At 44.3% G+C, this 25,255-nt stretch overlaps 1 protein-coding gene across 1 annotated transcript in view; it reads left to right on the plus strand.

Annotated features, from left to right (window-relative positions):
• The first annotated feature begins 291 nt into the window (after window positions 1-291).
• The window catches only part of THSD4 (thrombospondin type 1 domain containing 4), a 190,670-nt gene continuing 165,706 nt past the window's right edge, over window positions 292-25,255 (plus strand). The window contains exons 1-4 of the mRNA XM_088148354.1: window positions 292-464; window positions 13,032-13,143; window positions 15,780-15,849; window positions 21,834-22,276. Coding sequence (XP_088004480.1) covers window positions 13,115-13,143; window positions 15,780-15,849; window positions 21,834-22,276 — 542 coding nt within the window. The 5' untranslated portion in view covers window positions 292-464; window positions 13,032-13,114. The remainder of the gene's footprint in view (window positions 465-13,031; window positions 13,144-15,779; window positions 15,850-21,833; window positions 22,277-25,255) is intronic.

The raw sequence follows: 25,255 nt of genomic DNA on the forward strand, positions 1-25,255 counted from the left end.
TCAGCCCTGAGCTACTGAGGTTCTCTTCTATTGATAACAAAACTCACCACACTGGTTTAACGCAATCATAATTCCTAAGCCGAGGAAGCGATCTTTCGGGTGGGATATCTTTCGGGTCAGCCAAAACGGATCACGGAACACCTGCGGGGACCCGTCTGGGGTTTCCCAAAGATTCCCAGGGCGTCCTTGCCGGCGAGGGCCGCCAGGGGGCGCCGGGCGCGCCGTGGAAGCCCCTGCATTTCCCCCGCCGTCTGACAGCTTCAGCCTCATTTTCCCCACCGAGCAGGAACTTGCAAGCCGGACCGAGCGCGAAGAGGGATCCAGTGGGCAGCGCAGAGGGGAGGACGCCCGCATGATCCCGTAGGACGGCCCCGGTCTTGGCTAGAGGGCAGCCGCCGGGGGGTCGCGTCATTCCCACGTGATTCTTCGGGGAACCGAAGCCTAGATCAAGTGAAATTGACAAGGTAGGAAGAAAAGGGGGAAGTGGGTGGTGGAGGGGGCTGCCTTTCCCAGAGATGACCCCGTCCTGCGGGGAGCTGGGGCCTAGGAGGTTTCCGCCACCTCGGTTGGCCGTCAGCCAGGTATTTCGCCTCGAGGCATCCCTTGTGAAATCGGAGTTTTGGGGAGGGGAGAGGGGGAGAGGTTGGCTTGATTAGACGAAATGTGAGTCGGATAGACCCTTTTGCACCAGCCCAGCAAGGGTTAAAAGCTTTCTGAACGGTAAGCGGGAGCCGTTTCGGAAGGCATGTGCTTTTCCATGCGGTGCGTGTGCGTGTGTGCGCGCCCCCAGCCCCAGTGAGGGACTTGGGATTTCTGCCGATTTAAAAGCATGTGCTTCCTTCTCTTGCTGACGCCAAGGTGACTGCTGCATAATCCTGAACGGGGGTCTCCTGCATCCGAGGGGTTGCTCCCCAAGGAGCAGGCGAGAGGCTGCGCGGCGCAGCGTGCGTGGCTGTGGCCCGACTGCGCCCGCTGCGGGTCTTTCTGCCAAGGCGCTGGTGCCAGCGCGGGACACCTGCCGGGCGCTTCTCAGACCCCAGACCAAGCCGACGATCTTCCCCTCCCTCGGAGCTCCCCGCTCTGGGCAGGCCACCCTCCTCTCGCGCAGGATCCCAGCGGCGTTTTTCTCTCCCTTCAGAATCGCTTCCCTTTGCCCCCAGCAGTTAGAAGCAAGTTGGGAAAATGCGTGTGTCCGGTGGGGAGGGAGCCAAGGAGAGAAACGTGTCTTCCTTCTGGGGCTGTTCCGCAGCTGGCGCTGGAGGACCGCTCTTACCAGAGACAGGGAGGATGGGGAAGCTGGTGCCAGACAGCGGGCACCCATAATTTCTGCATTTTAAGAGCAGGGCAGAAATCACTGGACCCTCATTTTGCTCTCTGGCAAAACCCTTGCTTGGGCAAAGAAACGGGATGAGTTTCCAGCCAGGGTCGGCGACGTGGGTTGGATTCAGAATCTTCTCCATAGATTCAACCGGAGCACGGGTCGGTCCATGAAGATTTTTTTTGGCCAAGTTTTGTATTTTCTATTTTATGGCATTATCTCCCACCCTCGTCAAAAAAGACGCTCAGGATATGTTGTGTACCACCACCTTTTGAGGTAGGCTAAGTAAGGAAGAAGAATTCGCCTGAGTTCTTGTTTAATTGTTGAGCTGAGGTTGGAACTTTGTCTTTAGGATGGACTCCTAACGATTCTGAGGGTTGGGTTCTTGACTGCGGTTGCTTATGGGCAAATGTGCCCTTCGTTATAAAAGGGGAGGGAAGCTTCTGTGCACCCATGCTTTGTTCTAGATCATGCGCGCTGTTGTGGAAACAGTGCAGCAGAACCGTGTTTTAGGCACGCAGCGAGAGGGAGAAATCTGCTCGAAGGACTAAAAACAAAAGATGATAATCTGGTTGGTGCTTGAAGACATTGTTGGGGTTGAAACGGCGGCAGACTCAAGAAACGCTCTTGCTTCTGGAAATCAGTCCGAGCAACAGCTGCAAAGGGGCATTTAATCCTTGCTAAGAATCTCCTGCTCCGAACACAACCACACCTATCTTGCAAAATTCCTTTGAAATGGTGCCCTGGTTAGATCTGTTTCATGCCAAGAAAAAAAAAGTTGCTTGGATTTTTATAGAGGAACATCTTCTTCAGCACGCAGTTCTGTGTGAAGGGAAAGTTCAACGGGATGTCAGCATAGCGGGGTTCACACATGCTGGGGAGCCCTTGGGTGATCAGTTGGGTGTTGGCCTGTCGGTTGTATGAACGCAGCCGTGGCAGTTTGTAAACTTACGATGCAGCTTGTGATGCAAACCTGTGAACTGTGGTTTTTTGCCAAAAGCCTTGGCTGAACACACCACAGCTTAGAGCAATGCATGACTCAGGTAGATCTGTCGATGCGTGTGTCAGAGATTACATCTGAAAGAAGGAGTGGATCAGAAACAACAGTAGTGGTAATAATGGGTTGGTTCCAGGAATGATTTCTTTCCTTCATCTCTGCTCTTTTTCAGCCTTTATAGCACCATTTTTCCTTCTCCTTCTGGCACCCTGTATTGACCTGCACATCTGTGGTTTCCATTGTTCTCTTCAGCTGCCTGCAGCTGCTGTTAACCTCACCTGTGCAGCTTGGGGACAGAGCATGCCTAGAGTCTCATACATCACGAGTGGCCGATCCTGAGGATTTTAAGGAGCGTGGAGAAAGTCCACATGGTCCTGATCCAGGTTGGGTGGGGAGGCGGATATGCTGGTGGTGGTGGTGAGACCGCGGATGATTTGTTGTTGTTCTTCAGTCGTTAAGTCATGTCCGATTCTTCGTGACCCCATGAACCATATCATGCCAGGCCTTCCTGTCCTTCACTGGCTCCCTGAGTTTGCTCAGTTTCATGCTCATTGCTTCAGTGATGCTCTCTAACCATCTCATCCTCTGCCATCCCCTTCTCCTTTTGCCTTCAATCTTTCCCAGCTTCAGGGTCTTTTCCAAAGAGTCCTCTCTTCGCATTAGGTGACCAAAGTATCTGAGCTTGAGCTTCATTATCGATCCTTCCAATGAGCAATCAGGGTTGATTTCCTTTAAGATTGACTGGTTTGACCTCCTAGCAGTCCAGGGGACTCTCAAGAGTCTTCTCCAGCACCACAGCAAAGGCATCAATTCTTCGGCGCTCAGCCTTTTTTATGGTCCAGCTCTCACAGCCATACATTACTACTGGAAAAACCATAGCTTTGACTATGCGGATCTTTGTCAGCAAGGTGACGTCTCTGCTTTTTAATATGCTATCTAGGCTTGCCATAGCTTTCCTCCCAAGGAGCAAACGTCTTTTAATTTCATGGCTGCAGTCTCCATCTGCGGTGATCTTGGAGCCCAAATAAATGAAGTCTGTTACTGCTTCTGTTTCTACCCCTTCTATTTGGCAGGAATTGATGGGTCCAGATGCCATAATCTTAGTTTTTTTAATGTTGAGTTTCAAGCCAGCTTTCGCACTCTCCTCTTTCATCAAGAGGCTCTTTAGTTCTTCTTCACTTTCTGCCATGAGGGTGGTATCGTCTGCATATCTGAGGTTGTTGATGTTTCTCCCTGCAATCTTAATTCCAGCCTGTGATTCTTCCAGGCTGGCATTTCTCAGATGATACTCAGTTATATATCTCCAGCCCAGGCCTGTTGGGAGAGGCAGTAGGAGTCATGACCTGGAGACTGGAGAGTGTCAGGGTCTGGATGTAGACAGTAAAGAAGATGACCTTGGTGGAAATATGCAAGAGCCGTTACCTAGGCAAAAGGGGCTGAAACACGCTTCAAACTGGAAAAAATGGAGGAGAAATCCTGTGCCCCCAATTTTTCTGGGTTTTCATTAGTCCTTTCCAAGCTTCCAAATTCCTTCCTGGAGAGGTTTATAAAATACTTCCACTGAGGTCAATGGAGATCTTTTTTCTTTTTTAACCTCTTACAGGGAAAGTAATGTTGGTCTCTCTTCTTCACTCCATGTGTGGTATTGTCTAGCACGCACCAAGTTTCCTCTCTACTAATTAAACCCCTCAAGAAATAGAACTCAAGTTGCCGAGAATGCTGGTTCCTCTCCCCACTCCAGTGCCTATAGCATCTTACTGAAATTTGGTTGGGCTATGGCCTCTGATTTCTCTATGTGATGTTAGCACGGTGTGTTATGGGTAAACCCAATAGGAAATGCTGTAACATGTACTGTGGGCTTGATTCAGGCACACACATTCCTGTTTCCTTCCAAAGGCCAAACTACACATTACACACAGTTGAAAGTTGACATGGGATTTGTTAACAAAGAAGTGGCCAATGGAAGAATTCGAAGCACCCACCAAAGCTGAGAAGGGTATGCAACCTGTTCCCTGTTATGCCTACTGTTGTGGTGAGCAAATGCTGAACATGGTGGGGGAATTAGAGGCCAATTCTCACAGGCCATTTGTTACTTGTGGAGCAATGAATTAATCTTTTTCTGGGTAGTTTGAGGCACAAAATACTATTTTTGAAAAAGGATGACTGGGAAGTGGGATGCAAGAGTCCATAAACAACTTGCTTGTGGTGAGTAATCCCATTTTTCTGTGCATTGTGAGAGATGCCACCAAACCCTGAATTAATGCTACATCAATGTCTACCTTTCCTTTTCTGCAGGTGTTTATATATCTCTTTCTTCCCTTTGTACGATTCTCTTTCAGAACAAAGGAAGAACCTTGTGGTTTCTCTGGTCCTGTGATGTTTAATTAGCAACATGAAAGGATGTAATATATCTCACATAAACTTTTATTACTAGAGGTTTGTTACACATTACTGTCACCTGGCTGCACAGTGATTGAAGGAGTGCAGGGAGTCTGGTCCCTACTCCAGGAAGCAACATATGGTTTCTTTGGGTGGACTTGCTTAGATTTGTTTACAGGCTGAATCTCAGTAGGGTACAGGCGTTGCTACAGGGTGTGTGTCCTCAAAGCTTCATGGAAAACATGAGCTTTGAGCAAAGGTGGGAGAAGGATGCTAGGATATCACACCTATTTGGGTCTGCTGGAGGTTGTACTCCAAAAAATGAGAGGGTCCAGTGTATAAACTTACTTTGCTTTGAATCACAGTGAATGGATGAAATGTGACTTCTGCGTAGGTATGATAATCACTCCCTGGGTGTTAGTCCTTTCCCTTGGCAGTGCATTAAATCTATGGTTGGTAGCAACCCTTGGAAGGACTGTGAGGGTCGTGTGGTCCCTTTCATCTCAGCTGGTGCCTCCCAGATAAAGGAGGAGGCCCACACCTGTCCATCTCTTGCTTACTCTAATCATTTCAGGTGGAGACAGAAAAGGGCATGTGGAGATGTCTATTGTTCTCAATGCTACCCAGAACCAAAATACAGCAGATTCTTGCTCTTCCCAGGGAGGTAGAAGACAGCAAAGAGTTGCAACATGGCATGCAGGAAGGAATGGCCTCATTTCTCTACATGGCTTTGAGTTTTCTGGGGTCTATTAAAAGCCCTTCCAAGTGGGTAGAAAGTAACTCTGGCTTAGCACATCAGAGTTGGGGAGACTCTGTGGAAGAATGTGCCATTCTCCACATTAAGAACAAGGGTAGAAGTTGAATTCACATACCGTCGTCGTCCTTCTAGCTCAACACTCCTGGGGCCCAACAGTAACTGAGACTTCTTCCTGGGTATAGCTGGATGCCCCCTTTCCCCCTCTCCACTGAGGAACCAAACAGGATGCCTCTGTGTGTGAAACAGCTTAGCAAACGTTGTAGCGAAGCAAACCATCCGTCTGCTTCAAAACGGCACACCCAGCCTTTGAACCGTGCCAGTAAATATGGAAGCCGTTACAAACTGGCTTCTATTGTATGCGTGACCAGATGTTTAAAAAAAGGTCACCTAAACTCTTTAAAAAGAAACACAATTTTGACTGCTGGGTATAGTCGCATTCTCTGGAGTGTTTGGCCTAATGTGGCTTCATCGACTGGGTGAAGCCCCCCTTCATGGAGCTAAATTTTGATCCAGAGAGTTGAAGGATGCTGGAGGAACGAGGAGCAGCGGGTTCTGCATTAAGGACTGCGTGGTGCCACTGCGTATCTACTTTTTAAGAGTTTGGACCTCTACATTGGCCCGGGTGGAGGGTTAGGGAAATCAGCTAGGGTTGCCAGCCCTGAGTTGAGTTCCAACTCTGAGGAAGGAAGAAGCAAATATATACGAAGAGAAAGAGACTGGTTGATTGTTAGTGATTTATTAGATTTACTGTATATCCTGCCTTTATTTCATACAACTCAAGGCAGCGTTGAGTTTCAGTTTTAGTTCTTGTTGAAACTTCTTCTTGCACCTCAGAGAACTGGGAGAAGCATAACGTTTCCTCCCACACTTGTTTTCCTGCCGGACTGTAGGGACATACCCTTGGAACCTGCCAATATCGTTCCATCTTTTCCCCACTGGATTTGGGGCAGCCAGAGAGGGTAAAAAAAGTCAGGATGGCAGATGAGGTGTCCTGATGCAAGTCCCACCCCTTTAGTACAAGCACATTCCAGGTCTACCATCTTGCCTTTTTCAACCTCCCCTGTGGATGCCACTGATTTGGGGTTATCATGTATCGCTATTGATCTGTGGTGTAGTTTACTCTCATGTACACATGCTTGCAATTAGTCTTGTGAAAGGATTGATTGCTAAGTTCTTCCTAATATGACGGATCATAAACTTTTAAGAGAAGCTAGCAACCTGGACCTCTACCCCGTTCCCAAATATTAATGCTGGAGCTGAACCACAAATCCTAGGAGGATGACAATTGACTTTGGGGTATTGTCATATTTCTGTTGGCAAAACTGGGCTCCTGACAGTCTGTTGGAACTAGGAGACCATTGGGCTTCAGTCTGGCAAGAGGAAACTGCCCGAATGACACCCTGGTGATCTTTGGAAGTGGTCACCAGATTCTGTTTCAGCATATACTTTGCATTGCACGTTTTGATGAAATTTAATTGGAATATCCATCAAGCAGAGCTTCTGTGAGTTGGCGAGTGGGAAATGTTTGCTAACAAAGCTGAAAGCTTCATGAATCTATGTTGGGTCTGTCATGTTAATCCAAAGCAGAATAGGCCACCGTGGAAGAAAGTAGATTCTTGCCTGATCTTGAAGCGCTAAGCAGGGTCAGGCCTGGTCAGTACGTGAAGGGGAGACCATTACAAATCCCAGATTAGACTTGGAAGTCAGAAACTGTCCTGGAAAAAAGCGATGGTAAACTACTTCGATATTGTTGCCAAAAACATCATGCCGTTGGCATCTTCTTTCCTAACCAAGAATGCATTATTTATAAGATGAATGAATCTCCTTTCTGTTGAAGTCCTTGAACCAGCAAAAGCAAATATTTTGCTTTTTTCCAAATATGTGAATTAGCTTTGGGTTCTTCAGTTGGGTGAATCTGTATATAACCTCACTCCTCCCCAAATACCATACATCCTCGAGCCTTTCTTCATCAAGTAAATTAATCTACATCATTACCAATATAAAGTAGACACTCCATGTCTGAAAAGGAGGGTTCATGCAAGGAGGGGTTGATTGAGAAAATCTTAATAGCTTAATAGCTCTGAGTGGAAAGCAAATTGCATGCCTGCACTTCTAACCCTGGGAATAAACTATATCCTTAGGTATCCAAATGCAGAAAAATTGCTGCTTTGAGCATGCTTGTCAGAATTAATCTTGCCCTCTTTTTTAACAAGAGCAGAGTCTTGCACTTCACATGTACATAACTGCTGATTTCACCCCAAAGACTTCTCTTTGGAGCCATTCCGGAATCCCAGACGGGTTCAAACAATGTGTTGCAACTCATCCTTGCTCTTTCCTTGGCCGATAGAGTTGGAAGCTAAAGTGCCATTAGGGTAAAATGAGGTTTTACACTAAACCTTCTATCAGTGTTTTAGCTGCCTTAGCATGAGCTCAGGAGGACTTAAGTGTGCTCGCGACTGATGTGCTTCCAACTTATTCTTGTTGAGCACAACAGAAAAACTCAAAAGCTTTTCATTTCAGCATGTCTCCCTTGCACCCATTATTTTTTCCATTCTTCCCCTGCACTTTTTTGGAGAGGAGGGAGGGGAAGGAAACTTTCATTTTTTCCCATGGTCTACCTCACCCAGTTGCTAAAATTCAGTTGGGACAACCCTTCTCCATTCCTCTTCCTAACAAGGGAGCCCAAAATTCACTATAGCAAAGTTCTCAGCCTTGGTGTTATAAAAGGGTCCTGTGGCTTTGCTCGACGGTCACTTTTTTGCCGTCGTTTCTTTTCAGCGTGAGGAATCAGGGGCAGCTGTGCTTTCGAAAGCCATATGGGAATTGGCATTGAGTAGAAAGTGACTCCACGTGCACAGGGTGGCTTGGCTGCAGAGAAGCAAACGCCATTTGAGGTTCCATCAGGAGATGCTTGGTCTCCACAACACGGGAAATAGTAGTTCCACTCTAGGTCTCACCTTGAATCCTATCTTGAACCTGGGCACCACAAGGGAAGGAGGGCTGAGACAAGCTGGAAGAGTTTCAGAGAAGGTCAACAAAGATGATTGGGGGCAAGAAACTAAATCATATAAGATAAGACTGTGAGAACTGGGGACTTATTCCCCAGCTAGCATTATTATGACACAAAAAACATGGGGAGGTCAGTTGCATCACCATACCTGCCACCCCGGGCAGCCCTCTTTTAATGTGGATTCTTGCTCTGAGCAGGAGGTTGGACCTCAATGGCCCAACCCAGTTCTGTGATGCTAAATGATGACCTGTCTTTCTCCATATAGGACTTTCCAACTGCAAATCCCAGAGTCCTTGTCTACAGCATCTGTAGATTTATTTATCTGTCAAATTTAAATGGCCACCCATCTCACATCAAGTGACTCTGGGTGACGTACAACAAAACCTATTATTAAAACTGACTACAAACCCGTTAAAAATAACCAGAACAATAAACCTAAATAGAAAGAAGACCACAAGAAGGAAAATATTACTCATAATACAGCCAACGCGTGAGCTCCTTATCACCAGGAGATCCCCAGGCTTGCTGGAAAAAAGAAAAATACATTTTAAGGGCTTTCCGGAAGCCATGAGGGTTGGGGCTAACAGAAGATCAGTAGCGTATCTTGGATCGCTTTACTTTCAGGAGAAAGAGTGGGCACAAACATGGCAATTGGGTGACCTCTGGTTGATACTTGGGTTAAGTTTTGCAGGACCCTCTCAAGAGATGCCACAAATGTAACCCTTTCTTGGCAACTCTGGAGGTATAAAATGCTTTTTCAGCAAACTTGGCATTCTTGTTCCTTTTTTCTGCTGAGTTTTCTGGAAGGAAGCTGGCCTACACCCAGTGATGCTCTTACTGAAAAACTATGCAATGATTTATTGTCCCAGGGATCTGTATATTTTTCCCATCTAGCTTTCTTCATACCAGCAACATCATAGCATATTTTGGAATTAACATTGAAAAACAGATAACTTAGAGCAAGGTTTCTCAACCTTGGCCACATTAACACGTGTGGACTTCAACTCCCAGAATTCCCCAGCCAGCATATGCTAGCTGTGGAATTCTGGGAGTTGAAGTCCACATGTTTTAAAGTGGCCAAGGTTGAAAAACCCTGACTTAGAGGTTGTACAAAGCAAGGGACAGGGAAATCTGAGTTGTTGTTGCTTTTTAAAGAAAAAAATTTCTGAGGCCGAAACCAAATTTTTACCAAAAACCAGTCTTAGATGGAATGTGGCAGAGCCTCCCTGAATGCAAACTGGGTGCTAGCTGCTTGTTATCTGATGACAGGAACATGAGCCAGGAAAATTAATGTGACAATACAGGCAGTCCTCATTTAGTGACTGCCTTGGTTAGCGACTGCAGTTACGATGGTGATGAAAAAATAACTTTACAACCAATCCTCACATTAACGATCTGTAAAGCAAAGGAAAGCTGAAGGAAGATCACAACCACAGCCGCTCAGCAACTGCTTTGCTCAACGACGGAGTTGCCGGTCCCAGTTGTGGTCACTAAACAAGGCCGACCTGTACAAGAGATGATTTTTTAAAGTGCCACAGCTTCTTTTCTTCCTTCCCAATAAATATTTATGGCTCTGGTTTACACAGCCCAAAAGATGTTGCAACGCTCAAATACAATTTAAAAATCCGTAGTGAGACGAAGAAGAGAACAAGATCCAACCCAGACCTTGTAAATGGGCTGGCGGCTCAACCGAAAAACAGAGGAGAGGGTCCTGGACAGACCTTAAGAGAAGGCGTTCGAAAGGTTTGCTGACGTCCCCAAAGAGATTTCTTACCCCCGACAAACGGTGGCACCGCCTGAATTCCATCTTCTGAATTAGGTAGTGCCCCAAAGTATTCAAACGGACTCCACCAATATTAAAAACAACACAGCACGGCGCCCTGAAGCCGTAATAAACGTCTGGTGCTGCTACGGTTGCTTACGTGGGATGGTTAACAACCCCATACGAGAGACGGGACTGGCAGCGAGGTTATGATATGCACAAAGACGGACAGATACAGAAACGGAGGAGTGGACGGTGACGATGGCAGAAGTTGCCGAAATGGCCCGATTGCCCTGCTTGATTAGGGGGGGAACAAGAACGACTTTTATAAAAGACCGGAAACCCCTTGTGGACTTTTTGCTGAAAACGGACAAAAATGGATGGGTGATTTTGGGATTTGCTGATCAAACAGGGTGGCTTAGGGGAAGAAGGGAACCACGTTATATAACTTGGGAGGGCGGAAGTGGTAATCATCCTGTTTGCGACTGCCGCAAAGGAGATCAGAAGTCGCTTCTTTAAATCATTTTCTTTTTTCTTTTTTTCTCTGGCTTTTACTGTTCTTCACTTTTTCTTCTATCTTTTCGTATCTTTTCCCCTTTTCTAATTTTCCCTTTACGTTTCTGTGGTTTTTAATTCTGTACAAAGTTCTCCTTCAATAAAAATTATATTAAAAAATCCCAGACAAATGTGAAAATGCCCCTGCTTTTGAACCTTCACTGCAGAGCATCCGTGCGCCACGCAGATCATCCTCTCGAAAGGGATGTGACTTATTTTCTTTGGAAAGGGACCGGGTGGGCCTTTTTGGCTATTGGACTTGCGCAAAAGAATTAGGGTCATAAATCAGTGGGGGAAAATTAGTCCAGAAAAAAACCCCCAAACAAACCTGAAGTTTCTTAGCTGCTTCCACTAGAATTGTCAGTAGCAGCTGGCAAAGCACACACACTAAGCAGAAAGATAAATACCAAGGAAATTTAGTCTTGCCTTGCCATATATTTAAGTCAACAAGGCAAAATAAAATAAATTACACAGCACAGACCTATCCTGCACTTGAATGAGTTTCAGATATAAATCTAGGTGAAGAACAGTTGCTTCAGGTTAAAAACCTGAAACTGAACACTTTTCCTGGATATGTGCTTGCCTGTTTACTGTATAGTATATGCATATGTACTAAGTTGTGTGTGCGTGTGTTATTAAAAGATTACGTCCTGTGATAGATGAATATCTTAATGCAACAATCCTATTAAGTCTTTGGAATTTATACAAACAGGAAGGTATAGAATCCTGCAGCAGATTAATAGGCTTAACACATGGTGTGAACCCAGCCAATAGTGGCTTATTCAATAAATTACAGTCAAACCATGTTTCAGCTCAATGCATGAACCCAGTCTCAGTCTTTCCATCTTCTCTCTTTTGCAGTTTCAAACTTCTTTGGCCTGCCTACTCCCAAGTTACACTTTAGGAGAGTGGGCTGAAAAACACTACAGTTCCCTACTTCCCCAGATCAGCTTTTCTGTATATTTTAACCACGGCTACTGGGGGGTTCCTTGACTTCCAAGTAAATATTCAGAAGACTAATAGAAGAGGGTCTCTGTAGCTCAGGGTTGAACTGTGGAGTCCTTGGGGTTCTCTGAGCTTGGTTGTTTTCTTGCAGACATTTCGTTACCCAACTAGTTACCCAACAACCAAGCTCAGAGAACCCCAAGGACTCCACAATTCAGAAGACTTCAGTGAGAAATAGATCCCAAACTTATTCAGGACTCAGGATCTAAATTCTGAATCTTTAGCACTGGCATCATTCTGACTCCCCTCTTGAGTTCAGAGGAGCTTCAAACACTGCTCTGCTGTTTTTAGCCCATTACAAATGATGTTGGTCTTGGCCAGATAACAAAACCCAATGTTCTGTCACTGATAATGTCAGGTTTCTACAATAAACAGGCTGGAAGCTCTGCTGAGCTGTGCACATGGTGGCTTAAAAGATAAGCACTGGTTTTGCCTGGCATCTTTGGGTTATCTGATTGGTTGACAGAAATGGATAAAGTTTTATCTGAAAGTGATGCTGTTTCATCAGAATGCCTCCCGGCTAGAACAAATTGCTGGTTGTAAGGCATAACGCAACCAAGGTGGCTAATCTGTGGAAGAGTGGATTCTGTCCTGGCATGAAATGAGACAGATTTTTCCAACATTAGCATCCTTTGTTGGTCTTTGGGAATTTTGAAATGCTTTTCACCAATCTATCGCAAAGATAGGAAGCCTGTTTTTGCAACCGGGGGCTCCCTTTTGAAAATGCATTTTCTCCATCTGTGAGGACTGTGGGAAGCTTAGGGATGACAGCTGAGGGATATAGCTGGAATTTCTAGCTCTTATTCCATGTTTTGGGAAGAGCTGGGTATTTTTTACAGAAAGAAGATGGGTATGTTACGCCTATTGGTACAGCCTTTCTAGTATATGTTTTGGGAAAAATTAGCAAAGCCTCACATGACTAAAAGTTGGCAGTTGGCCATTAATTGTATGTACCAATGCATCTAGCTTTTACAATCCAATGGGTCTACATTTTACAGTAAAACATGGGTGATAGGTGGGAAATTTGGGCCTCCTAATTTTATGAGCCTGCATTTGAACTCTGGGGAGAACATATTTTACCACCATCTCATTTTTTTTCTCCTGTTAATTATGTATCACACTCCCCAATGAATGGTAAACTGGTATTTCAACCTCCTTTCAACTTTGCAGAAATTCTGAAAAGCGTTGGTTAAAAAAATGCTGATGAGTAATATCTCCTATTCTCCTTTTTGTATTTACTTTCCTCAGGATTTTTCTATAATCCACCCCATTTCAACACATTGGAAACCAACCTTTGGCTCTCATACACATCATTTTCAGAGTCAAGAACTATGCTAGACAATTTTAAAGGGTCTTTGAGGTGAGTATTTGCCTATTTTCTCCCCTCCCACCCACCCCAGTTCACCAAGGTGGCTTAATGTGTATATCTTCTGATATATCTGCAAGAGGGTGTAAAACAGAACCTTCCAGGAATTCCTTCACTGGATCTGTTCTTGCAGAAGCTGGCCAACCATGTATCAGAGATAGTATAATTTGGATTCTTGCCCTGAGTAGACAGTTGAACTTCACGGTCTCAATGCCCTTTCCAACTCTGAGATTCTATCATTCAAGAACCAATACTTTTTGGACGCTTAATTCTCCATAATGATCTTAAGTTCTACAATCAAATTACTTAATAGGTTTTGATCCCCACCGGATCTTATACCATAATTCCCAAAGCTGGTCCATTTGCTTCAGAAGCCCACTAATTGGTTTGCAGGGTAGATCCCATAAAGAAGAAGGTGGCAGACCACTTTCTTCTGTTTTCAAAAGAAAGTGTAGCATTGGCTGGAAGACACAAATCTTGTTCCCTGAAACCTAGTTGTCTTTCTGGGCTTGTCAAAGTAGAACAAGGATAGCCAAAGGCTTTTCAGATCTTGATTAGGAATGTGTGACTCACTAAAAGTTTGCTGTCTGTGTTGGTAAGGACAATATTGATAGGCTGGTCAGACTGGTTTCAAGTAAAATACTAGATCATTTTGTAACTATTTCAGGGATCTCTTTACAGAGGCTTTCTGTGCATCTTCCCCTCATTTATTTAACTATTAACCTAAATTGGCCAACACCTTTCAATGTAATGCAAATTGGCTTCCTTTCCTTCTTTGACACAAGTTTTGAGACCAGTTTTCTCCAACCTGGTTGATGTGGAAAAAAACTAAACAGGGTCAGATGTGATTAACACTTGGATGGGAGACTTCCAGAGAATCCCAGACTGAAAGCTAGATTGGAAAGTAAAATGTCATCCAGAAGAAGGCGATGGCAATCCACTTCCATATTACTTCCAGAAAACAACACATCCATGTTCATGTAGCGATCAGGAGTCAAGTTCAAATCAAGGGAGAATTTAACCTCACTGCTTACTCACCCAATTTATTAAGGACACAGCAAAATCAGATTTATTTTTGGAAGCAAGCTGGGAAGGATACGTTCCAAATCTTTAATTTGACTGCAAAACTACGCTGGCTAGAAATGAATGTATTTTCTATTAGAATTGCCCTTTATTACTTTCAGCTTTTATTAACAAACATTTGGCAGGGATACATACATCCCCGATTAAAAGTCATTCTTGGTGTCACTTCTACAAACATCTTGGCAGTGAAACCCATCCATATTCTGTTCCAAAATGTCCTGCCGGTTTTATTTTTTTTCCAGTTTCACTTGGCTCTTTGGGCTTCCTGCATGCTAACATTGCCAGCTTGCAGCAAACCCCCCGTAGAATAGGAAGAATCTATTTTTGTAAGGTTGGGGGAAGAAAAAAAAAACATATAAAGAATGTACAAATTCAGACATGGCAAACCATGCAAGAACCAATCGGGGCAAAGGATGTGAAGCATCATTGGACATGATGTAAAATAATAATGTTTTTTTAAAAGCTGCAAATAAGAGAGATGGTGTTCCGTGTGGCAATGGGAAGATTTATATGAGAAAGAATACAAAGGTTCATGATAAACCGTCCTTTTGCTCCAAACAGAAAGCTGATAACCGTTTCGTAAGCTGAATCTGACTTCATGTTCCTGACACACGAAACGCAAGGTTCATTTTCCATCTGGGTTTTGCACACAAACATTCACAATCACACATACGGTCCAGGATTATCATATCTTCTTTGAGAAATGGTTGGAGTAAATCTGAGAACGGAAGGATTGTTGAAATCTGAAGGATTTTTAGCTTTGGAGTGAAAACGTTTAATCTGTTGAATCACTCGCTTTGAGGATGAATGTCCTTCATTCCAAAAAAGCAACCCTTGTGTAGGGTTGTCCACAGGAAGTATGGAACGACTCAGCCAGATTCCTTGAACTGCAGCTAGTGGAGATGTCTCCCTTTCACAAATCTTGAATTTTCTGCTAAATGAGTGGGTGGAAGGTGCATGTATTGAGAGTAAGTCAATGTGTGTGTGTGTGTGCAAGAAGAGATACAGAAGAGTAAAAAGAGCAGCCAAGAGAGGAAGCTTAAGTTGTCTTAAATTATAAGACCAGCGTAGGTGTGAAAGACCCAAACGCAGGCACGCACATGGCATCCTGTGTTTTTACACAAGTCTCACTGCCCAGTTCTTCTGGTTTTGGATCGTTATAAAAGGCCGTGTTTGCTTTTTGAGTTAAATATACACCAGTCCTAAAATGATTTGGTTCAATACATGCCAGTCTTGAAATGTTTTATTCAAACAGAATTCAAGAGAGAATTGAATGGAAGAATTCAAGACTGAGAATTCACGTTCTCGGTCACAACTTAACTGCCAGCCTGCCAAGTGCTTGGTTCAGCTGTTCTGAGCAGTGACTTTTGCTTTAGCCTGAGAGTCCAGGTGTGTAGCCTGTGGCCTTGGGGGGTGGTGGTGGTGGTGGTGGTGGTGGTGGGAAAACCTCAATGATGCACCACCTACCAACCCAGCCAAGAAAGTTGTTGTTAGGATTTCTCCCCCATGAAGCCGGAAACTCAGTGACAAACTCTTTTGCCCCGCAGGGTTCTGAGTTCCCTAGTAATGTTTGGATTTCAGCTGGTCATTCCACAGCCTTCCATTGAACACAGAAAGGTAAGTGGTGCGTATCACGCAAGTGAACAGCACGTATTGGACTGTTTTGCATCTCTGCATGCGTTAAGGTCTTTCTAAGGCAGTTTGGGCAGCTAGCAATGTTTCTGTGGTCTTAAAATGCTGAAATGCTCATAAAGTTTGATCTACAGCTTTAAGTTTAGTTGTATCTTGCTTCAAAAATGGCAGAAGACCTTGCATGCACCGTACTTAATGGGGATGGCAGGGTCCACCAGAAAGTGGGCTGGAAGATAGCCGGAATGGTTGCTCCATTCCAGGAATGGAGAACTGGACACGCGGCTGCAGCCTGGGGCAACATTGGTAATATGGGAAGACCTGCAAGTGAGTGGTGCAATGACACGACACCCTTTGCTTTGTTCCTGGATTATCCCACGTTTTGAGATTGCAAATACACTAAACCATAAACTAAAACTGGTCATCCCCCTCCACCCCCCAGGCTATTCTAAGCCATTCAAAACCACCTGGATTTCAGAGAAGTGTGTCTTAGCAATTTTGGAGGAAATTATATATTTGATTAATCAGAAAATGTCACATTATCCTTCCCTTTGGGGGGAAAAAAAATATTGGACAGGCTTGGTCAGCATTGAAAGCTTAGTTTTTTTTTTTTTTTAAAGACTTACAAGATCAGGTGAACTTGGGATATAATTATCATCCCAGTTTTGTTTGTTCTTCTTATGTATTTTCTTGTGCAATGTTTTTCTTTCCTTGAGTATTTGTGTATGATAAATGGTTCATTTCTATTTTATTTTACATCATGGTTCTTTGCTTGAAAATGGATTAATGAACGCTATCAAAGTTTTAAAAAGAATAAAAATAACCCACCTTGCTTAAAACGAATCAGACTTCGCCCCTTGAGCAAATGTATCCAGCAGGTTTGTGATGTGGAACCGCTAGACCCGGCTTCATGCATGACCCTGAGCTACAGAGGATGTGGGTTGGTTTGGGTTGAGCGTGTTGTCTGAACCCCGCCAAGGTTAAACAGAGCACAGGCTTCACACAGTAGGTAAATCAAGCTGGTGGCATCTTTGGGAGAAATGAGTTCAGCATCCTTTTTTGTTCTGTATCCAGGCGGCCTCTGAAGTGGAGGAAAGATCAACTTGCACATCTGATCCCAGCTTGAAATTCCATTTCAGTTTGAGCTGAGGCTCAGCCCTTCAAAAACACGCTGATCTGGCTGCCTAATCCTTCCTTGAATGTACCTTTTTCCCCCCCCCCCATCCTTCAGAATCCACCTTTTGTGGGCGAGCAAAAGGCATTTATGTCCTGAAGGCACATCAAGATTCACGCTGGCTTTAATCTCTGTCGGGGTGGGGGTGGGTGGGGGGGAAGAATGCCATTGCCATGCGCTCATGGCTGAGAGACGTAGCCTTTCCTTCAGAGGTTGTTGAGCCTTGTCAGCTCCATTGTTCTGGAAGAATATGAGTGCCGCGCCAAGGTGCCAGCGATTGTCTCCATCGGTTTTGTTTTTGGCATGGGTTAAACAGGGTCACCAGCATTTGAGCAACTTTTCTTTTCAAAACGTGTAGAGCCCTGACTTGCTTCCTGTGGCTCAGCCAGACTGGCCTCCGTTCCTCACAGCAGATCACAGTTTAAATCGCTGCATTGTTTTGGTGGAGTGGGCTGAGGTAGTTATTTATCCGGTCTTCCCCCTGGGCCAGCCGTGGTGAGAGGACATCGTGATGGAGCTCCCCTCTCTGCCATTAAAAACCAACAGCTAATAAAACTCAGCTATTAAAGAAAGGGGTAGCCCAGAAAGAACGGTGATGTCCAGAGCTGTGCAAAATGTGCCCTTCTGAGAATGTTTGCACTTCCCTAGTCACTTCAGTCAAAGCTCTTCTCCTGCTCTGAGTTTCTTCAGCTAGAGACTTTTCTGAGTTCTTCTCAAAAAGATGAACCCAATTCACTCCACCCCATGTTTCTGGCTCTGGATCAAGATTAGCTTCCCTCCTGTTCAAATTGCTTAATGTTGGCAATCCTTGCTAGTAATTTTATCCACCAGCTCTGAGGAGAGGGCATCATCCATAAAAAAAAGTTGACAGGACAAGTATGTTCTACCCTGACAATGGGATTCCTTGCATTCATAGCAATGAAACAGTTTTAAAATCAACCAGCCAATCTGGAAGAACACTTAAAAACACATGCCAGGGTGGGTTTTTTGTTCCAATTGGGTGAGGACTGAGCTTGATCCATAGAGACTTCAGCATGGATTCAATCAAATGGATTGTGATAAACCAGTGTCCCCTCCTGCTCCCCAACCCATATGTTTTCCCTTAAGCATAAACACATGCATGGAAGTTCTTAAGGATCAGAGGGGTTCACCTTTGGGTATGGAGGAAATGCCTCTTTCTCCACTTCCACATCTGAATGGCTCCAGTCTTGACTGTGTGCTCCAAAAGAATAAGCTTAGAAGACGTTTCAAGCTTATGGATGCATGTAGATCTGGGCGACATTTGTTCAGAGCTGTTTGTCCTCTCCAAGTCCTTTAAGACCCTTCAGATGTGTTGGGGCTGGTGATCTTTTCCAGGCATTGCCAAGTTTTGAGGTCTCTTGATTTTCATTTGCACACATGTGGTTATGACTTGTTGACTTGCCAGATAGTTTTGATGAAACAACCTCAACTGTTTTAAGCATTTTGACTTGATAAAAATGGCACCCTTGTTTTGGAGGTGGGGGGGGGGGAACTATATCTCCCCAGATATTCTCTGGATCACCATCCAAAGCCAGACTCTCAGAGTGGTTGCTCTATCTGTTGGGGAAAATGTATTAACATCGTTGGGTGTACCTTGGTCAAGTACAACATCCAGTTAGAAAATCAGTACTGCTGAGGCCTGACAATATATTTGGATCCTTGTACAACCAGTTAGTTTTGGAATAATTGTGGCTTCTAATCCCATAGATATTCTCTCCTCAAGGGCTTACACACAAAGTTCCAACAACTATAGATCAAGTTGTGAGACTTAGATTTTGTTTCTTCCAAGTCTAATGGAAGTGGCATTAGAATGTAAAATGCTTGTGAACGGCTGTCTTTTAGTAGAATATTTGAATAAAGGCCAGAGCCAGTGCACAGGTTTGGGAAAATGGATGGATGTCTTGAGCAATTATCTCTCCATTATTTCCTGCTTAGCATATATATGAAGTTGACCCTGTGAAGGCATAATTCAGAAATGCAGAAAGGAACGTTAAGGGAGACTCTCTTGAGTGGCAATTAATATCACTTTTAACCATTCAGTTTTGGGGGGTGTTTTTTTTTTTTAATGGGAAATCCTCCAATGCTGGCTGATAAATAGCCAAAGCTGAATTAATGGTGGTTGATTCAACATTTGAAAAATGGATTCTAGTTTTGTAGGTCTGCTTAACATTTAACCTCCCTTTCCTGCCTCCCTTCTCCATCCTTTAGCTGCAAATCTCATAATTCAGAGGCTGGAAAATCCAGCCAGTCAAGGAAAAGAGCTGTTGAAGGATGCGGTGTCACGCAGATTAGTTACCTCTTACTGGCCCCAACCCAAACAAGCCTGTATGCATCAGCCAGGTTGGTGCGCATGTATGGTATTTTGCTCCTCTAAGCACCACCAATGGCCTTTTGGCAAAAGAAGGGCGCAACTTCCTCCTCCCTGTCCCCAGCAAGCAGAGTAATTGAGGTCTGTACAAAGCACTCTGGCTGTTGCTGACGTTTATGTGTGGAGTTGATGCTTTTCAGACCATGCTCCCAGTTTGAAAACCCAAAATATCTGGTACTACCTGACTAGATATGTGATGCTTAGAACCTCCCTTCTGCGGTGGGGAGAGGTTTGGGGGCATGTTGGGTGAGGAAAGGAAGAGATGTTCACCTTGAAGGGGAGCAGGTTCCAAGCAAAGCATTGGCCAACTCCAAAGGTTTTTCCCATCTTCGATGGTGGAAGAGAAGTGTTTTGTTGCTCTAGAACAGCGTTTCTCAACCTTGGCAACTTGAAGATGTGTGGACTTCAACTCCCAGAATTCCACATCTTCAGGTTGTTGAGGCTGAGAAACACTGCTCTAGAACATGGATGACCAACTTCTTTAGGATAGGGGCAAAATGCTAGCACACAAATATTAAAGGCAATTTAACTGAATTCAGAATGAATCCAATTGACCCTAAGTATATATGGTTAATATGTTGGGTCACCATGTATTTAATACGTTCTCCCCTCTTGAGAACTGTATAAGCTGTTGGGTTTAAATTACAAGAAGACTTGTGATCAGTGGACTTTCTGATGAAACAAGTGATCTTTTGGGCAACAGACTAGAGGGTTTTAACAAAATGCTGGGGCCTGTAGTAAAAGCCCAGTAGAACATATATACTATACGGCACAGAGATGCTTGCTCTGAGGCTGGGGTTCTTGCTTCAGGTAAGATAAAATATAAATTGTAGGTCTGTGCATCAGATCAGAAAGCAAAAAGGTGCTTTAAAGGATATGGGGAAGCTCTAGTAGTACCTGTCTGCTACTCCTTAAAATAGCTGCATCTTTTCTTGGGATCATGCAGCTGCTCTCCACATTTACAGCCTTGGAAAAGATGCCTCTGCTTTAAAGAGTTGCAAGCTGGAGTTACGTGCATGCACTCAGGTGCTCTGAAGCACCTTTTTGTGACCCAATTATAAGCATTTGCACAGCCCTAATAAATTGGGAATGCTCCTATTTTGTTCCTCCTACCCTTGCTGCTCAACAGTGCTTTATTTTTGTGTCGAAATTTTTGTGTCAAAATTTCAATTGATGGGGAAGGGAACAAGACAGACATTGGAAGGGACATGTGTGAAAGTCACCCAGACTTCCCCCCCACTCATTTGATGTCATGACTATTAAATGGGAAGGCACATTTTAAAATGGAGAAACATCTGGGCTGGATTGACGGAAAAATCTGTGTATGTATGTAACAAATAAAAATGACACTGAATTAGCTTATGCTGTTAGAATTTTGGCAAATCCTTCTGTCTTGTCAGGGTCATTTATACATGTTCAGTAGTTTTCCTTGAGACCAATTTGGGAGGTGTGGTTTGTGGGAATCCATGTTGCCAGGATGAGGGCTCTGTGTGTGTTTATGTGCTTGTATTGTGTACTGCTGCTGTAGACCTGTTGCTAATCGCTGCCAGGCAGAGTTCAAGCAGTTGCTTTTTGGCCTTTCATATTTTGGCATCCTTGATTCCAAAGTTACTAATTCTCCTAATTTCTGAATCTCTCCCAGCTTTGAAAATGAAGCTCAAAAATTCCTTTAACAGACACACTTGATTAATTGTGTCTTCAGGCAGGCAGAGTCCCCAAAGCTGGTCCATGAAATTACCAGCATCTGTGGGACCAATAAAACCATCCCCAGATTCCTCTCTGTGGACATTGTTGGTCGCATCTGGTGGCCAAAAGCATTTCAGTCAATCTGGCCTCTCTGTAGAAGATCATTATAGTTACATCACCTAATATCTAACATGCCCCCAGATATCTATTTTGACATAATGGTTCTGTCAAGAATGGGAACTGCTAGTATCTGCCTTGCCAGCTTCATTCCTTCCAGAAGAGGAATGTTTAGTACGAGATGGGGAGAAAGAAACTGGGACAGGCTTTCTAGATTCTGTTCATGTACCCCACAACAAGAAAGTGTCATTCTTGGAATCCTGCAGTTTCTTTTTCTGAAGAACATCGGAAGTGCCCTGCTGGATCAGACCCCTGGCCCATCTAGTCTAGGAGTCTGTTCTCACAGTGGCCAACTGGCTGCCCAAGGAAGCCTGCGAGTCTCCCAGCAGATGGCCTTCAGTCATAGCCATTGATCCCCATGACTCCCACGAATTGGTCCAACCCTTTTTTGAAGCCAGCCAACCTGGTTAGTGCCACATCTCATGGTAGAGAATTCCAAAGTTGGATTACGTGTTGTGTAAAGAAACTTTTATACTATCTTGATCTAGTCTACCTTGAAAGCCTGGCACTGCCCCATGAGTTCATCTGTTCTGATGTCCTTTGCAGGTACCCCAAAGGATAGGAGATCAGAATGCTGCCCCAGAAGAAGAAAATGGAGGAATCCCAGGGGTTTGGGGCAGTTGGGGTCCTTGGTCGGCCTGCTCCAGAAGCTGCAGCGGTGGGGTGATGGTGCAAATGCGGCCATGCCTTCCAGGATATTACTATGAAAGGAACTCTCACAAGCCTGGGCAGTACCCCACTTCGGGGAGGGCACTTGCTCATCTCCAGCGCCCCCCTCAAGAAGACCCTCTGCCTCCTTTCTCCGGCCATGTCATCTCTGCCATCCGTACATCGGTGCCTCTTCACAGGAATGAGGAACCACCACAGGCCACCCATCCACGGGCTGCCCTCTCCTCCGGAGGCCGGAATGACAGCCACTGGAGCCGAGCGACCACAAGGGAGGGACGATTTTCTCAGTCTCGGAGACGTAGCCCCAAACCAGAAAGAAGGTATTTTCTTCTTCTCGTTAATATTATGTATTCAATGCTTATAAAACAAGCATTCTTCATGTTCCTGAGCCCAAATGAAAGGTCCGCTATGTGGTCAAGTGCAGTAGGCAGGCCCTTTACTTGGTTGGCCCCCTTATTATGGGACTATCCCCCTCCTTCATGTTACTTAGAGACCTATTTGTTCATTTTTGCTTTTGGCTGGTAAATGTGAAGTTTTTTCTTAAATTGTTGCTGATATATATAGGTTTAGGTGGTACTGGTGAATTGCAGGTATGGATTGACATACAGAGTTTTTCTTACTTTGTTTTCTTTCCTTCTCATTATGTAAACTAGTTAGAGGAGACGGTATTTCTGTGAAAGGTTATTCTGTACATAAATACTTCTAAGAAATCACTAAATTTCCTCTGGAGTCAAGATGTGTCTTCTTCAAAATTTAGGTTGTAGAAGGGTTGCAAGATCAGCTTCCGAGCAGTCAGGCGTAGACTTGTCCCGTTAAGTTTTATAGCTTTGGGGAAAGGACTTGACATCAAACAAGCTCAATTGCAGATGTCTGCATGCTTGGAACATTAAAATAAAATTTCTCTCCCACCCCTGCCAAAGGAAAGACAGAAGCAACAGTTCATAAGGAGCAAATAATGGTAAATAAGGACTCTTCCTCAGTTCTTTGGACGAGAAATGCTTTTCCTAAACATTTTTCCCATTCCTTTTTCCAAAACCTTCTCCCTAGCAGCTTGACAACCAGGGTATCAGTAGGGCCACAGATGTTTTCTCTGGTGGTTGGCTGCCCCCGTCCCATCTACCCTGACATTTTGTAGTCTCTTCTAAGGTCGACTTCTACCTCTCTCCTTTAAGTTTGTCTCTCACCTCTGCTTCTATTTCCTGCACTTCTCTCCTCTATCTGTAAAGCTCTCTCTATGCTTAAGCCTAACCCTAAACCTAAATTTAGCTCTACATGTAGATGTTGACTTCTAGTAAATGAGTGTTCTGCAACCTGTCACACACCCTGTGGCTGCTGTTTTGTCCACAGACCAATCCTTGGTTTTAATGAGCATATCTACAACATCCAGTCAACATTTCAGACATGCTCCAAAGACACAGGATGCCTTTAGCGATCTGTCTTATATATTCGAAAATGCTATTTCCACTGTGATCAGGACCAGTCTTTCTTTTGTGCAAGGTTGAATAAAATCAGGAAACCCCACTGCGGCACCAGCCTTGCCTGGATATTCCCCAAAGGCCCATCTCTGACTACTGAGCCATATCAAAACTCTATCTAGCTTTGTCCGCGCTTCTTCAAAACAACACCTCTCTCTTTTGAGAAGTGCCTCCATTCTTGTTTGCTGTCCTGGATGTTGTTGAGCCTTGCCTAGGACTAGCTGTCTATTTGTTTCAGCCTGGTAGGTCTGGATTTGACAGTTGTGGGATCCACGCTGAAAGGAGAGCAGCTGTCTGTCTGGATGCTGAGAATCTCCCCGTCAGGGAATTTCCTGTGTGTATGTCTCACAGCTGCTCCATGGTAGCATCAAACTGGGCTGCAGAACCAGGCAATTCAATCATCGATCTGGGTTTATGGTAAAAAGGACCTTGAAAGTGACCTTTCCAGCTATCTGACTCTCCTGTAGGGAACAACATTCAGCTGTTTTGTTGGCAAGGACAAAGAGAGGTTTAGAAAGAGGGAAAGATTAAAACAAAAACGATATGAAATGGCTTAATGTGATAAGCACAATTTATGTTTGAAATTTTGCAAGAACTTCCAGGAGCAAAAGTAAATAGTGAGTGGACACAGCCAGGAAAAAAATGGCAAAATGTTGTCAGGTGAGTGTTCTACAGAGACCTGTGATACACTGCCAGGAAGTTTTCATTTTACAATTGGGCTGAGGTTATTTATTTATTTAAAATATTTATATGGCTGCCCGTCTTAAAACTAGAACTCTGGGCGGCTCACAACCATAAAATAAAACAATATCAATATATTGGGAAGTTTTGCAGATATTTTGTTCCTCCTCCTCTTTCTCTCTCTGAAGCTAAGACAGATATTGATCAAACCAGAAACCACTTAGAGTTACTTGTATAGTGAGAAATATGGCATACAAGTTTATCTATCTATCTATCTATCTATCTATCTATCTATCTATCTATCTATCTATCTATCTATCTAATTTATTAAATTTATTAAATTTGTATGCCGCCCATCTCCCCCAGCGGGTGACCCCAGGTGGCTCACAATGAAAGTAAAACCCACAAACAATTAAAAAATAAATATCCCTATTAATTAATTAAAACGAATTAATTAATTAAAAAATCAAACTACAAAAACAAGCCCTGTACATAAGAAACTAAAAACATTCAAGATGACGGGGGAGTAAAATCAATTACCCCACAAGCCACTTCCACTGGCGCGAACTCCCATCCGGCCCCCAGGCCATCTGGCATAGCCAAGATTTCATGCTCTTCCTGAAGGCCATGAGAGTGGGGGCACACCACACCTTGGGTGGTAGGTTGTTCCATGGAGTGGGGGTCATGGCAGGAAAGGCCCTCTTCCTAGATCCCACCAGTCGAAATTCCTTGACTGGTGGGGTCTACAACATGCCCCTTCTGCTGGATCGAGTTTGATTTATAAATAAAATAAAATAAATAAAATAAGTAGGGATTAAGGGTTATGATTGAGACAAAGTCATACTCAAGATGTGTCTGCAGTAGGCCAGATAGACTTGGCTAGCTGTGAAAACATTTCCCAAAGACACAAAATGTTTGTACCAGTAGGAAGGAAGTAGAAATAGCTTTGGTGATGCTAGGCTGCTGAGTTGGTGCCCAAATGCGGTTGGATGATGGGCACCAAGCTGGAGGGCACTGTGGTTCATGGGGTCACGAAGAGTCGGACACGACTTAACGACTAAACAAATGGCTTAGGACCATGTACTGAAGGACTATCTTTCTCTTGTTTGTCCATAGCAAGTCCTCTTGACACTCTTCTTCTAG

This window comes from Python bivittatus, unplaced genomic scaffold, assembly GCF_059951505.1.
Source record: "Python bivittatus isolate LINGU-HERP-01145 unplaced genomic scaffold, Pbiv_v1 ctg000530_np1212, whole genome shotgun sequence".
Taxonomy (NCBI): domain Eukaryota; kingdom Metazoa; phylum Chordata; class Lepidosauria; order Squamata; family Pythonidae; genus Python; species Python bivittatus.